The 15,173-nt window shown below is 39.5% G+C and overlaps 2 protein-coding genes across 9 annotated transcripts in view; one reads left to right on the top strand and one right to left on the bottom strand.

Annotated features, from left to right (window-relative positions):
- The window catches only part of LOC136424382 (regulating synaptic membrane exocytosis protein 2-like), a 170,350-nt gene extending 156,318 nt beyond the window's left edge, over nucleotides 1-14,032 (top strand). For all 7 annotated transcript variants that reach the window (XM_066412957.1, XM_066412951.1, XM_066412952.1 and 4 more), the window contains 2 exons: nucleotides 806-945; nucleotides 12,710-14,032. In XM_066412957.1, coding sequence (XP_066269054.1) covers nucleotides 806-945; nucleotides 12,710-12,913 — 344 coding nt within the window. In that variant the 3' untranslated portion in view covers nucleotides 12,914-14,032. The remainder of the gene's footprint in view (nucleotides 1-805; nucleotides 946-12,709) is intronic.
- Nucleotides 2,350-12,242, bottom strand: LOC136423840 (uncharacterized). 2 transcript variants are annotated; one of them, XR_010753799.1, is made up of 2 exons: nucleotides 11,021-12,242; nucleotides 2,350-2,719 (listed from the first exon to the last, which is right to left on the bottom strand). XR_010753799.1 is itself a non-coding variant. In XM_066412193.1 (2 exons), the coding sequence occupies exons 1-2, from the start codon at nucleotides 10,860-10,862 to the stop codon at nucleotides 2,693-2,695; spliced, it is 711 nt and encodes a 236-aa protein (XP_066268290.1). In that variant the 5' UTR covers nucleotides 10,863-11,014; the 3' UTR covers nucleotides 2,350-2,692. The 2 variants fall into 2 exon arrangements, 1 of the variants encoding a protein (XP_066268290.1); XM_066412193.1 differs by lacking the exon at nucleotides 11,021-12,242 and adding an exon at nucleotides 10,179-11,014.
- Nucleotides 14,033-15,173: the final 1,141 nt, after the last annotated feature.

A 15,173-nucleotide genomic window follows, 5' to 3' on the forward strand; every position in this document is an offset into this window, starting at 1 on the left:
GCTCACTAGTCCACATACAATAAAAAGAAGCAAAAAGTTACAAGAATCCTAGAAAAAAGATACATAGTAATTTTCTGTTAGAAAAAAGTTGAGATCATTGCCATTTTTGAAGCAATTGTAATTCTTTTTTTAATGAAATATGATTCTCCAGCTATTTATGGAATGGAAACAGTGGAGAAGGAGGGGGGGTAGGGGATTAAAAAACAGGCTCTGAGACAGACCCAGATAAACAGTGCTTTCTTGCTGACAAAAATCGATGAATGAGGTCATCAGGAAAGAGACCACATGCCCGTAACCAGGATTGGGCGGTGAAGCTTTGTAGGGTGGTCCGGAACCTTCTGAAGTGGCATTTCCTGTGCTTTTGAGAGGATTTCAAAGAAAAAATCAGAGACAAAGTGAGCAGTTTTTTTTTAGGATTCCGGCCCCACTGTTGATGCAAATAAGTTCGCCTTGAAAAAAAACCCTAGCAAACAGTATCCTAGGATATCAATTTCATACATCTATTTAATTAGTTTGAAACTCATAACAACATTTGTACTCCTCATTTGTACGATGATGATGAAGGACTTCAAATACCCCCAGATGACCCTGCAAGGGGCAAAGAAGGGGGGGGGGAACACAATAATAACAACAACAAAACTTTTAAAACACTAACAAAAGTAGCGATTGACAGAAAATAAAATCAGTGACAATATAGCTCATTAATGTTGTCTATTCACATACCCAAACGCTAACAAAAGATGGAAGACAATTGAAAAGTTAGTGAACAATACATATATAACTCAGTAATTTTGTTTATTCACAGCTCCGTATGTGAAGGTATACCTGATGGAAGGGAAGCGGTGCATGGCCAAGCTAAAGACCAAGACAGCCCGCCGCACGCTTGACCCACTTTACCAGGAACAGCTGGTCTTCCAAGAGCCTTTCAGGGGCAAAATTCTACAGGTGGGTTCTTGTTATGTTTGGGGTCTTTCCTCCAGAACACAAAGAAATGCCTGAGGACATTATAAAGAAAACATGGACAAGTAGTTGGTATTCCTTGCAGAAAATTACCATCTTAATGTATGGGATATCTTAATTTATGGGATATCCCTATAGCTCAACTGGTAGCAGCCGCCAAGCCACGTCGAGAGTTCTATGCATTTCTCTTTTCCTTCCGCGAGAGAAAGTAGTCCGTTCCATGCGCGCGGGCGTCGACACCCTTCGCAGGAAAGCTTGTCACTGAGTTTCGCAACCACGTACCTTCCTGATTTCAATTGTTTTACAAAATGTAAGCTTGCTAGTTGGCTCCTGTAGATTTTTGAGCCGAGAACTTCTCTTGACCATTTCGAAAAAATGACCTGAAATCAGTCAATTTTCGTGCAATTTCCGCAATCATTTTTACCTTGGTGGAGATTTCAAACCAACAGGAAATATACTGCATTAGAAAGAACAAGTTTCAGACTTTCTGGTGATATTTGACTTATAATCGATTTCGAGGGCGAAATGGATTTGCCCCCTAATTACGTTAGGCCATGTCACCGGAGCAGGCCACAGTTTTACCCCAAGTAGAACGCTTCCCTGGCGAGCTGCGTGTTCTAGAGAGAGCGCGTGCCATTTAATTTCCGATCCGGTTACAGTAGGATTTGTTACATAATCGTCGGCCTACGGATACACTAATAACCATCACCTTGGCGTTGATTTATCCTTTTTTATCTTAACCCGTTATGCACGTTTTTTTCTTTCTATTGTTATGATTCCCGGGCTCTTAATGACGCACTTTAATCGACAACAAGAAGCCAGGGCTGTTAGCAAAAATACTGAGAAACATTTTACTGTCGCAAGTCTTGTAGCGACCTGAAACGGACTTCTATTCAACAAGCCGTGGAACCTGAATGGACCATGTGATTTGGAATTTGTTGGTTGGATTACATCAAGTATTGAGCCATGATTGGTGGGAACAAATAGTTGTAACCGTTATTTTCGATTTGAATCACACTGGCCATGGGTTTAACCAAGGAATAACTTACTTCGTGTGGATGTCATCGGTCCCAAGCCGGGGGCAGTACAGCATGTATGCTATGACTCAAGATCACGGGTAAGCTTATCCTGATCTGTTATCCAATATACTCCATTTGTACTGCGGTCCAACAGTGCCGCAGAAAAAGCGCCTGTTGGCACTACGACCAACTATAACGTTACTATAACTTGAAGAAGTATCTAATGATCTACATGTGATCAGTGTTCAGTTCCCGAGATTTATACTTTTTTATCCACCGGTATTCTGTATCATGTTGATCATTAATTGTACAGAGCCATGTCAATGATTGTTCCTGTAAACCTTGCAAAAAGAAAGCAGATTTCGAGGTATGAATATCTCAACATTTTTTAATTGATGCCAGAGACATTAACATCATGATTTTCTAACATCTAACTTTACGGTTACAGCCATATACATGAAATGTTAAACCATACATCATAATTAACAAACACTCTATATCTTGTTTAGCTTTTAAGTAAAATAAATGACTAGTCTGACAGGGGAATACTTAGTTCTTATTGATAAGTAACGTTAAAAATACTCATTACAAATTGATCTGAAATTCTGAATATTAGAATATTCTGATTTGCACTGTAACGTCTACAAACACGCTGAACATATAATGATTTATAACAAAGGGAATCATAACATCTTCTTGCTGGAAGGTGGTGGTTATCCTGTACGTGGCGATGCTTTTAGCTGCAAGATGGTAGAATAAGAAAAAAGGTTATTACATGTATTACATAATCATACAAAGTGACAAAATCATGACACACTCAAGTTTTAGGTATGCTACAATAATCAATTTTAATTAAGAGAGCCACAAGGAAATAGATTTTATTCATACAATTTTCTCAAAAACATGATCAAGAGATACTATCTAATTTTGATAGTTGGTTTAAATACCAGCTAAGTCAAATCAACATCAGATGATTCTGAATCTGAACTGTCCTCCAATTCGGACAGCCTACCAATATAAAATTCATCTGTAAGATTTACATCCTGATCATCACTGCTAGTATCTGAAAAGTCTGTTTCTGAATCATCCTGAATTTCCTGATGTTGATCTGTGTTGATTAAATTTGAACAATCCAAACATCTGCAGCCTGGACCACATACTTGCCCTTTCTTTAGGCACTTGCACCTTTTACTAGAACAACCACTTTTACATCTACATCCTTTAGTCAAGAATTCAACAGTTTTCTGAACTTTTTCAATGTTTTGTTTTGAATCCCAAATAATCTTTACATCACCATTATCTATTTCCCAACCATACCTATCTAATAATACAGAGGAAAAATCCTGCTCTAAAGCCTGAGCCCAGGTAAGGTAAACCCAAGAAGAACGTAACCAATGGAACCAAAGAGACTGAAAAGAAGGTAAACTATTATCCTCAAACTCTATTCTTTCGAAGGTGGCACCTCTTATAGTCTGTAGCCAATTTTCATGATATTGTAAGTTGTTCTCCCCCTGCGCTTCTCTGAAAAGTTCGGCTGGAGACGAGAATTTAAGAAAAGCTGAACGGTGTTTTTGGAAGTAAGCACTGCCAACTAAACGGACAAAAGCCAAGAAACCTGTGTCTTTTTCTGCACAGGAAAGAGAGCCACAAGTTCGGGCAGAGTTCCCACTAGAAATGAACTCAGAATACTGAAAGAAAACTTTAAGGAATGATACCTTACCAAGACCAACAAAAAAGGAAACATAATCACACCCTGTGCTGATAAACAGTGACTGTATTATATGGGGTCTCAAATTTATTGAAAGGGAGGAAAGATCAGGATCCTTGTCAAAACAAGACAGCAACTCATTCACATCCAGACATTGCCAATTTCCTGGTTCAGCTCTTTGTAAAATCACAATTCTTTTACCTATCTGCCTTACTAAAGGAAGGCCTACATGATACGTGTCTGTATCAGGTGAATAAATCATAATATTTTCGTATCTGCTTGAAGCAGCATGTAGCCAAACACGAGTGTCACTTTCCTCGTGATTGGACCTACAGTCTGGATATGGAGAGATACCATCAACAGAGGAAACAAAACACATGTCTCTTTTATGTTCAGTAAATGCCCCAGCAGTGATAACTTTCTGTTGCTGTTCCAAAAAAGGTGTACATACTGTAAGAAGAGAAGTACATAAGTAAGAACACAATAGCCGTTTGTTTGGACGCAAAGAAATGAATTTTCTCCAGTCTTTTGGGGTGCATGTAACATCAGAAACCGAATCAATTAATACCAAATTGTCATTGTCCAAAACAGAATCTCTTCTATTTCTTTCAATATCTTTTGGACTAAGGCCATTTCTATGTGGGTCATCAAATACAATGTGGACTTCATTACAACCTGACTGGAGTAAAGGCAAAACCCATTTTAGAAACAGAAAATGTGAGTAGTCAAGAAAAGTTTTGTGCTGACCCAGGGGAGCTGTGTTGATCAAAAACATGCCCTCCAAAACAGAGCACTGGGGGGAAAAACCAACTGGATACATTTTAGTAAAAGCACTCGCGTATCTGGATTGGAAAAAAGAAGTAGTGGCTGATTTAGCTCCCTTGTGAGGAACCCCATCAGCACCACATAAAGCACGAGGCAGCTCCAGAAACTGACCTAGCTGGGGCAAATCTAACAGGTGGGCAATTTCTGATAAGGGTTGATTTACGTTTTGGGACCAAGAAACAGCTCTACGATTAACATTCTAAGACTAACTTTTTGTCCTTTTCAGATTTGGAAATACTGGACTTTGTCATTTTAGGTTGTGAAAATGTTCTTAAAGACTTTCGTCTTTGAGGTGCTTTTGTGCTTGGTACACTCAAAATACGGAAACTGATAAATGTGTCCAGTGACTTCCTACCTACTTCCCTGAACTTAAGTAAATCTTCCCTTTGAATGTTCGAAATGGAAACTCCTGTAAAGGGTTGTTTGAGACATCTGTTTTGTACAGGGACAGAAAAAATGTTACCCTCCACAACTTTATGGGCATAATAGATAACATTTTGTCTCTCCTGTTCAATGATAGATGGGCTCAGACCAGCTTGTGTTCTATCATTGGATTTGACAAGGACCTGGTCTTTTACTTGTTTGATAAGTTTAGCTCTATAGGGTAAGAATAAGACAAGATCCTCTATTACAAATTTGTTAGGTCCAGTAATGACTTGTTTTGTGTCACGGTTTATCAGCATCTCATGGCTCTCGTCTAATGCAACATTTGAAAAATTTACAGCACTTATGCTTGTGACAAACCCACCATTTTTGAAATATTCCAGAATGTAATTTGGACATGACAGCATATCAGACAGATGAAGTGGAATAAGTTTTGAATATGTCACATGATCAAAAGCATGGAAAACAGGTGCCATCTTCTTGTAAGAATATAAACGTAAATTCCAATTTCCTGATCTTATTGCTATGTATAGAGAAATATATGCCATAAAATCATCATGAATAAATCTATGCCAAAACAAAAATACTTCATCTTGGGCACAGGCAATGGAACAGAACTTGGTAAAATCATCCTCTATACCATCTAAATCAGTCTTCAATAATTCCTGTCTACTCATAAAGTCCCCTCTATCAAAATTTGGATCTTTAAAGTGTGGTCCAGACTCCAGAAATGTTTGTACCTTATCAAGAATATCATCGACCGATAAAGAGCACTTTGAATTTTGTTGATTTGAAAGTGTTCTTTTGTACTCAAAAAAAGATTCAATTTGGCATCTATAAAATGCCTCCCAGGCCTGAACTAAAAATTTATGGGTTCTTTTAAAGTTTTTGCACAGTCCAACCGAAAGCAATGTCTGTCCCTTTATTCTCCCAGAGGCCACCTGTTTTAATCCTCCCTCCCAATACACTTTCATCAATGCATGCTGGTAATTCTTCAAAGTGTGCCAATCTCCTGGAAAGATGATTAACCAACTTAAGGCAGGGCATTACTCATTCTTTACTTTAACAAGATGATCAAATGTTTTTGCATCTCCCACTACAACCAAATATTCAACTTCTGTACCAACATTAAATGAAGTGTACAGAAAGTCAAGGGCTTTTAACATTGTTTCCTTACAATCAGCATTTTCGTTCATTATAGACAAGTATGCCACATTAGATTTCTCTGTGACAGGGTCATTTTCTAAGAAAAGTTTACATTTCAAATCAGGTAATTTGTGAGAACAATCCTTCAAATCTGAAATATATCTTTCCAATTGATACAGGAACACTTCAGAATTAAATATATGTGATGCTTTGATTTCTTCTTCAGACATGCCAAACTGTTCCGAAGTAAGAGAACTGTGAATGGAAGGAATTACAGACTGCTGCACACATGATGGTAGTGTAAGGGAGGAAGTACTATCAATTTCCTTTGAAGACCTTTTTCTTTGTCTAAATTTGGAAACAAGTTTAATTTTTTTTGCCACAGGCTCCGCAATTTCAGTTACATTAGTACATTCAGATGTTGAATTTGGCTTAGAAACATGAAGAGATTTTGGTTTGGGTTGGACGGCTTGAATAGAAGTACCATTCCACCCACGGGGACTACCTGTTACTGCTGCATAGGGGCTACCACTATTTATATTGTCTATAGAAGCAACAGTAAATGAATCTTTGGTCAAATTATGCAAACTATCTTCCAATGTCAAGTTATCTAACACTCCACAAATGAATCTTTTATGAGAATCATTGGAAGAACACACACCAAGACGATTTAGCAGTTGCATTAAGTCAGTAGATTGACTGTAGGAATAAATCAGTTCTGAATTTATCATATGAAATGGATAACAACACTGGCCTTCTGACACAATAAAGAAAATAAGGAAAGTAGTAAAAAGTCGTCTCAAAAATTTGGTACTATGGCTTGTTTCATCCTTAAGAAATGCATAGTAATGTTCATTCATGTCCAAACTTTCAAAATCAGAAACAGGAATTTCAGATTTGTGCATAGTTAGTACCACAATAAAATTCCAAACAACAGGATTTAATTCTTTTGAAAGTTTGAACAGGTCAATTTCATGCAGGGAGGTTGGACTGTGAATAAACTTTTCAATGAATTTTGATGATTCTTGATGAATCATAGTATTCATATATAACAAAGAAGACAAAAGACTAGAATTTATACTATCCTTATTTACATCATTTAACATAGAGGCAAAGCTAGATTGAATGGATTTTATCTCTTGATCATGTTTTTGAGAGTTTAATCTTTCAGAATACAGAGCCAAATGAAGTGCTTCTATAATATCACAATTTTTACAGTACAACATTAAACTAAGTTTAGTGTTTGAACTTTTGTGGACCAAAAGAAACTTTCCCAAATCATTTAAGATTCCAACCAAAAGCCAACGTGAATCAAAGTAGAATGTGTCAGTTTCATCACTTTGCATTTTGTCTTCAAATTTTCTCTTTAATTTGTTCACATTTTCTACATAAAGATCATAGGCATCCACAAGAAGAATAGGTTTACCTTCCAGAAACATTTCTCCAATCTTACAAGAAACCTCGTGCAATGCTACTTGTGGCAAATTTTCGGGGTTGAGTTCTCCCTCAAAGTTTCTCAACATATCCAAACGTTGTTCCAAATTTTCCTCGCTCTTCAAAAGATTTCCTGATCTATAAAAACACTGATAACAATAGTTACACAGAATAGAATCTTCTGACAAATTTGATTCAGCCACTTTTAAAGCAGATTCTGATAGGTTCAATTTTGGACAGAATCTTTTTCTTTCATGGGACTTGATTACTTTACAACAATGTGTACATTTATCTTGATCACAAAATCGATAAAATTGATGATAATGAAAAGCGCACATTGAAAAATTTTCTGGTAAAGAAATACAGCCAGTAGCTTGGTCAGAAATGGAATGAACATAAGACATAATCTCCTCAGTTTGAAAGTTTTTACTCTCATGTGCAGACAATTTGTCACATAATCCAAAGTCAGATAAAAAACATGATTTCTGTACCACTGATTGAGGATCCTTGGAAGGATGAGTGGTCTTAGAAACTGTATTTTGGGACAAATGTCGAATTTTACGCTCACAAGTACGGCACACACAATCTGTGCTACTAAGATTTGTATTTTCATCCACCCATTTCCTGAGTTCTTCATTCCACCGTTGTGGATGCCTGTAATCTCCAGAAGCTGATGACTTCTTACAATAGGCACAGACTGAGAAGCATGGCCTGTCTGGATGTACAGACTTTGTAGGTCTGCCTCCTCCACGGCCAAAATGTGTTACAGTGACTGTTTTATCATAAATTTCTACAATCTCATTTTCGTCAGACAAAAATGTACCTCCCAAACAAAGGCTTGTATGTGAAATGTCAAGCCCACAAAACTCACTTATCATATTTTGCAATCTATAAACCCGAATCAACTTGCCAGGTGTGCCTAAAGTATGTGTCTCACCATAAAAATTGAAATAAAATGGATATATCACTGAGGCCACAGCTGTATCAGTACTAACACCTACTCCTCTCTCCTTATTAGACTCACCACTATCACTAACACCTACTCCTCTCTCCTTAGACTCACCACTATCACTAACACCTACTCCTCTCTCCTTAGACTCACCACTATCACTAACACCTACTCCTCTCTCCTTAGACTCACCACTATCACTAACACCTACTCCTCTCTCCTTAGACTCACCACTATCACTAACACCTACTCCTCTCTCCTTACTAGACTCACCACTATCACTAACACCTACTCCTCTCTCCTTACTAGACTCACCACTATCACTAACACCTACTCCTCTCTCCTTAGACTCACCACTATCACTAACACCTACTCCTCTCTCCTTAGACTCACCACTATCACTAACACCTACTCCTCTCTCCTTACTAGACTCACCTCTGTCACTAACACCTACTCCTCTCTCCTTAGACTCACCACTATCACTAACACCTACTCCTCTCTCCTTAGACTCACCACTATCACTAACACCTACTCCTCTCTCCTTAGACTCACCACTATCACTAACACCTACTCCTCTCTCCTTACTAGACTCACCACTATCACTAACACCTACTCCTCTCTCCTTAGACTCACCACTGTCACTAACACCTACTCCTCTCTCCTTACTAGACTCACCACTATCACTAACACCTACTCCTCTCTCCTTACTAGACTCACCTCTGTCACTAACACCTACTCCTCTCTCCTTAGACTCACCACTATCACTAACACCTACTCCTCTCTCCTTACTAGACTCACCACTGTCACTAACACCTACTCCTCTCTCCTTAGACTCACCACTATCACTAACACCAACTCCTCTCTCCTTACTAGACTCACCACTGTCACTAACACCTACTCCTCTCTCCTTAGACTCACCACTATCACTAACAACTACTCCTCTATTATAGACCCTACTAGTACTAGACTCATCGCTATCACTTACAACCTCTTCCTTCTCCTCATGCTTGACCTGTTCTATCCATCCTAAAGGGTTAAGGGGCCCACCATATAACATTCTTACCTCTAGTTTAGTCGGTACTGAGTACCTGGCCTTCTTAGCTTTATCACTAACCCTCCTACACCTAGTCTGTCCCCTGCTAAACCCTCCTGATACAGCTGTAACCTCTCTGCCCTTCCTAAGCTTACAACTACTCCAACCTGTAGGGCATATTACATACTGTACCTGCTCATTCCCCCGACTATTAACTCCTCCAACAACTTCGCCTTTATCCTGTGCTACTTTAAACTCACATAGTCTTTTACCCTTTGTCTTCTTCCATTCTTTTAATCTAGTCAATAATGATCCCTTGCACTTACCTGTGCTACTGGACCCTGCGATCTTACGAGCACTACCCCCCTCTACCTTCCCTGGGGCCTTCCTGGGGTTGGGGATAGGTGCCTCCCTTGGCCTGGGACCTCTCTTACTCCTAGTACCCACACTACCCCCCTCTACCTTCCCTGGGGCCTTACTAGGGTTGGGGATAGGTGCCTCCCTTGGCCTGGAACCTCTCTTACTACTAGCACCCGCACTAACCCCCACTACCTTCCCTGGGGCCTTCCTGGGGTTGGGGATAGGTGCCTCCCTTGGCCTGGGACCTCCCTTACTAGTTCCCACAGTACCCCCCACTACCTTCCCTGGGGCCTTGCTAGGGTTGGGGATAGGTGCCTCCCTTGGCCTGGGACCTCCCTTGATACAAGTACCCACACCTACCTGTTGCTTTCTCCCATCTCTAACTACCCTGGCCCACTGCCCCAGTCTCTGGCCCATCCCCTCCATCCTCTTCTTCTCCTGGTCCACTGCTGCCGTCTCCATCCTCTTCTTCTCCTGGTCCACTGCTGCCGTCTCCATCCTCTTCTCCTCCTGGTCCACTGCCGTCTCCATCCTCTTCTTCTCCTGGTCCACTGCTGCCGTCTCCATCCTCTTCTCCTCCTGGTCCACTGCTGCCTCCATCCTCTTCTTCTCCTGGTCCACTGCTGCTGTCTCCTCTCCATCCTTCACACTTCTCCCTCCATCCTCCAGCTCTGGCCACACTTCCTCCCTCAGCGCAAAGCGGTGGGGGGTCTGACACCTCTGCCGGTGCAGTTGTACAGCGTAGCTCAGGCGAGAGGAAAGATAGTCAGCAAAAGTAACATTCCCCTTCCAACTTAGGTGCAAACCATCAATAGCAAACATGGCTCGGTGAGCCTGGTTGCCATTGTCAAAGAAAAGCACACCCTGGCGTGAACACAGGTGAACCAAAAGAGAATTCAACTGAAAGCGCCTCTCGTTAAGGAACTCACTGTCAAACCTAGGCAAAATGCTGGAAATGATAATAGAGGCTGATGGGAAACGAGACTTCGCAACCGAAATAAGGGAACTGAAATCCTCAACAGTCCGGCTGAGTGGACGGTGCATGGGCAGGTTGTTGGTACCCACATGCACGAACACCAGGTCCGGCTCAACAAAAGGGTGACGTGAAATGTCATGGGTCAAATCATAAACAGAAGCTCCAGGATGTGCATGGAGGGAAAATGAAATGTCAGGAGAAGAGACGTGGTTGGAGAGATACTTACCGATTGAGTCACTGAATGCAAGGATGATCTGAAACAAGAGTGAAAATGTTTAATTTATTTGTTTATTTTACTTCAATTTTATTTAGAGCTTTCAGGATTGGTTCGAGCGGGAGCTCGAACTAAGTAAGTAAGTAAGTTTATTAATGAATGTTAGCTTCATTACAATATTCACTAATGTTCACTTTATTCAAGGAGGTTTAACCTTCTTGCTGTATTCAATCAATGTACAACTGTTAACATTATAAATGTCTGAAGATGCATATATTTTGTGCACTGTTTTTCTCATCAAGCAAAATATGCAAGCAGGCTTGTCTGACTTTACTGTAACCTTATACTCTGTAGTAGAAAAATTGTTACAAAATATTGAAGCCCCGTTGTTATGCAGCTTTGTTTACCTCGCACAGCAACCACCCAACACGTGACTGCGTTTGGCGGGAAATTACGGTACAAGCACACATAAAGCGGCTGAAATTCTTACAATATATCTCATCGATCCAACTCAAATCTATTGTTAACGTTAGGTTATATAGTTGAATAGCATCACGGCATCTGTCCTTACACAACTAAGACGGTCTGGGTCTTAATTTGGACTAGGTTATTTAATCCGAAACAATATCAAATCGTGGTTTACAAGAAATGAAACACTTACGTTAGACACAAATTGAATAAAGCATTGATCTTGTGTAATGGACTGTAAACGCTAAGGTAGCGGATTAGCCATAAATTCACCGAAAAAGTGACCCCAGTAGACACAAAATTGCAAACCTACCCAGACGTCAAACCAACAGGATATTCATATGGGAGATAGCCAAAGGTTCAACACGTCTTGCTGTCATATCGATATATGCAAAATCGAGGGCGAAATGGATTTGCCCCCTAATTAAATTAAGACGAAAATTTAGGAAAGTCCAGAGCGGCCATTTTGTTGTTTTCACCGTGCACCGAGTTTGATCACAAAACCAGACTAAAATCGACATAAAATCCCACAAAAATGGATTATACCGAGAGCCCATGATATACCCGACTGGTACTTACCGCCATGTCGACGAAAAGGACGTCCGTAGTGTTGCAATCTGCTGTCAACATGTCGGATTAGATTTCATGGTGGCCCGGGTGTCCAAGGCAACGGGTATCAACCCGGTGCTACATGACCGGCGGATTGATATGCTCGCAAAGAAAACCTGTTCGATTCGCGTTCGATTCAGTGTGTGGCTTGGCGGCTGGGTAGCAGACTCACAGTTGAGCTCCTGGTTCCAGTTAGTTGGTAACTGGGAGACCCCAGTTTAATCCTGGGTCAGGACATCTTGGTTGCACTGCACCTGTCTTTTGGAAGGGACCTAAAATGGGGGTCCCATGTTCAAGGGGTACCTCATGCACATTTGAGGGGAAGGGTTAGCAACCCCTCCCTGTAAAGATATACCCTCTACTGAACATTACTGCCCCCTGTGCCATTAGACACTACAAGAGTCTGAATGAACGAGACAAATGTATAAATAGTATTGTAATACTGTACAGTACTAGATCAAGTCCATCTGCCATGGTATTTATTTTGCTGCTATCCAGAGCAGTACCATGTCTACCTGGAGGTGTAATGCTTGAGACTAAGCTTAATGCTTGAGACATTTGTGATTCTTTTTTGACAGTTATTAGTGCACAGAGCATCTTACATGATTTTTGTCCATGTCACAGATCACAGTGTGGGGGGACTACAACCGTATGCACGAGCGCAAAGTCTTCATGGGTGTCGCTCAGATCGTATTGGACGATCTCGACCTCTCCACGATGGTGATTGGCTGGTACAAACTTTTTCCTACATCCTCATTGGTCCAGCCAGCTATATTCGGGCCACCACTACGACGTGCATCGATGACATCACTAGATACAGCGTACTGAGGGCGTCCTGCCCTCCCCTCCCCTGTAGTGGTAGAATCCTTACATAGAGTGGTTCAACATAGCACAGTGTTAGCGGACAGGACGATAGACTAGATACATATGGATAGAAGAACGGAACGAAAAAAAGCATTTTTACAATCGTCTTATGAAAGAGATGCATGTAAAATAGTCGACTTCCACTGTCATTTTTTAAACGGTACAAATTTGTTTGAAGATAGAAGTTGAGGAAGAAAGAAGTCATAGAAGATGGTCAGACATTGAAAAAAACACAGGACAGCTGTTAAACTATTGACAACAGTCTGATTTTCTTGTTCCTCTTTTTTTTCATGTAGAAAAGCTGAAGAAAATTAGACATAATAGAATGTACGAAGACAAGAAAGCCCATAAGAATTAGCATACATGGATAGTTTTAAGTAAACTGATATTTATTTACTTATGAGAGAGAAAGAATGGAAGCAATGAAAAAGTTTATTTATTTAGTTAACCTGCTTTTGTGATATTTCTTGAGACATTCAACTTATGTTTGAGGACTAAACTTCAGAAAATGATCTCATGATCAGTGGAAACTATGTATAAAAAATTCAGAAAAAATTGAACTGACAATCTTAGTACATACTGACTATGTTTGAGGAAATGATGGTTGAAACAGGGAAACACCAATGCTGACAGCTGCCAATTATGTTAGAAAGGCCTAGAAATTTAATGTTGTGTTTCTGGTTACGGTTCTGAAAAAAATGTGGGTTGGTTGGTAGGGATTCTCTTTTGTTATTTAGATTTTGGCCAAAGTGATCCAATAAATACAGTTAAACTGAAATGCATCAGGACACTGGAATTTTCAACATCATATTGTGATTATACAGATATAACGTTACATGTACACTGTACATTGGACTAGTATAGTGATAAATCTAAACAAAGAAGTACAATGTTTACATCAAAAGCTTTAATCTGTGAAATACAGAAAGTCCGTTTTGAATTCATCACTCAGATGTCAGATCGTAAATTTCATGTCCCTTGCCAGCGGTCGACCCCCTGAAAGGGATCGGGTCAGCAATTTTTTGCTATGGTCGGTTGTGTGACCAGAAACACAACTTTATTTTTCCCTAGGCCTAAATGATGTACTTATTATAATAAGTCTAATTTGTCTGTCACATTTGGGAAAGTTATCTGTTGCAGAACTGTGCGTGTGACCCAACATGAGATATATGAAGTGCACAACTTTACTAAGTTACAACAGACAAGTTTGTTTTCAATTTCGTGGGGCAAACATTCAAAGATGTTCAGTTTCTGTTGAATACTTTTGCTCAAAGGTGAGAAAATTTTCCAACTTTGATATTTTTCAGTCTGACTATGGCAGTCTATAGGTTCTATAGATTTTAGATCTTCCATTGCAATTTTCAGTTGTTAGCTCTTTTTGACTGCAATTTTCAAAAAGTGTATTTAAAATCTATAAAAAATCATGTCAAACATGTTTGTTATGATAAGAGAGTCAAATTGCTTGGTAATAGTGTTGTTATCTTGTAATATTTCATTTTTGCTAGGGCTATATATGTCTCATGTTGAGTCACATTGAAATATATTTCTAATATGGTTTGAGACCCTTACTTTTGAAAGTAATTGCAGTAATATATTGAGCCAATAGGGGGCATTTTAGCCTCATGATCATTTGCCAAGGCATTATTGCCTTTGACAAGATTGACATTTTATTACGTATTTTCCTTAAGACAGAACTTTTAAGAGAAAATATTTTACTTATATATATATATACATTTGTATTCAACTTTCTTTTACTTTAATGTCACAGATAGATATCTTAGCAATTTTATACTTTGAAATGACAATAGATTTGGATGTATTTTTTGGGCAAGTTTTTTTGTTGCCATTGGTGTTAACAGTGTTAATGGCAGTGTTACTGAAACACAGTTGCAGTTGGAATCAGAAATGTTAGATCATCGAGTGCAGTAAGAAACGATGATGATGATTTTCTCCGTTTTCAGTGTTAATTTCGAACACCAAGAGTGCATATATGTACCATGGAACGTGTATGTGTAACCCTTATTTATTTACCAGAAGGGAATTAGTGCAAAGGCAATGCCTGTCATTCTAAATATGATGTACATAACTTTGAAATTTTTACATGGGAGAGGCCATAAGGATGCCCCACCAATGTAGTAGTATTAAACAGTATATACATCAGTGCAATGATAGGTAAGGACTATATGATAAGTACTTTTTATTGATTGACCAGTATGCCTACGGG

Source organism: Branchiostoma lanceolatum, chromosome 18, assembly GCF_035083965.1.
Source record: "Branchiostoma lanceolatum isolate klBraLanc5 chromosome 18, klBraLanc5.hap2, whole genome shotgun sequence".
In the NCBI taxonomy this organism is placed as follows: Eukaryota; Metazoa; Chordata; class Leptocardii; order Amphioxiformes; family Branchiostomatidae; genus Branchiostoma; species Branchiostoma lanceolatum.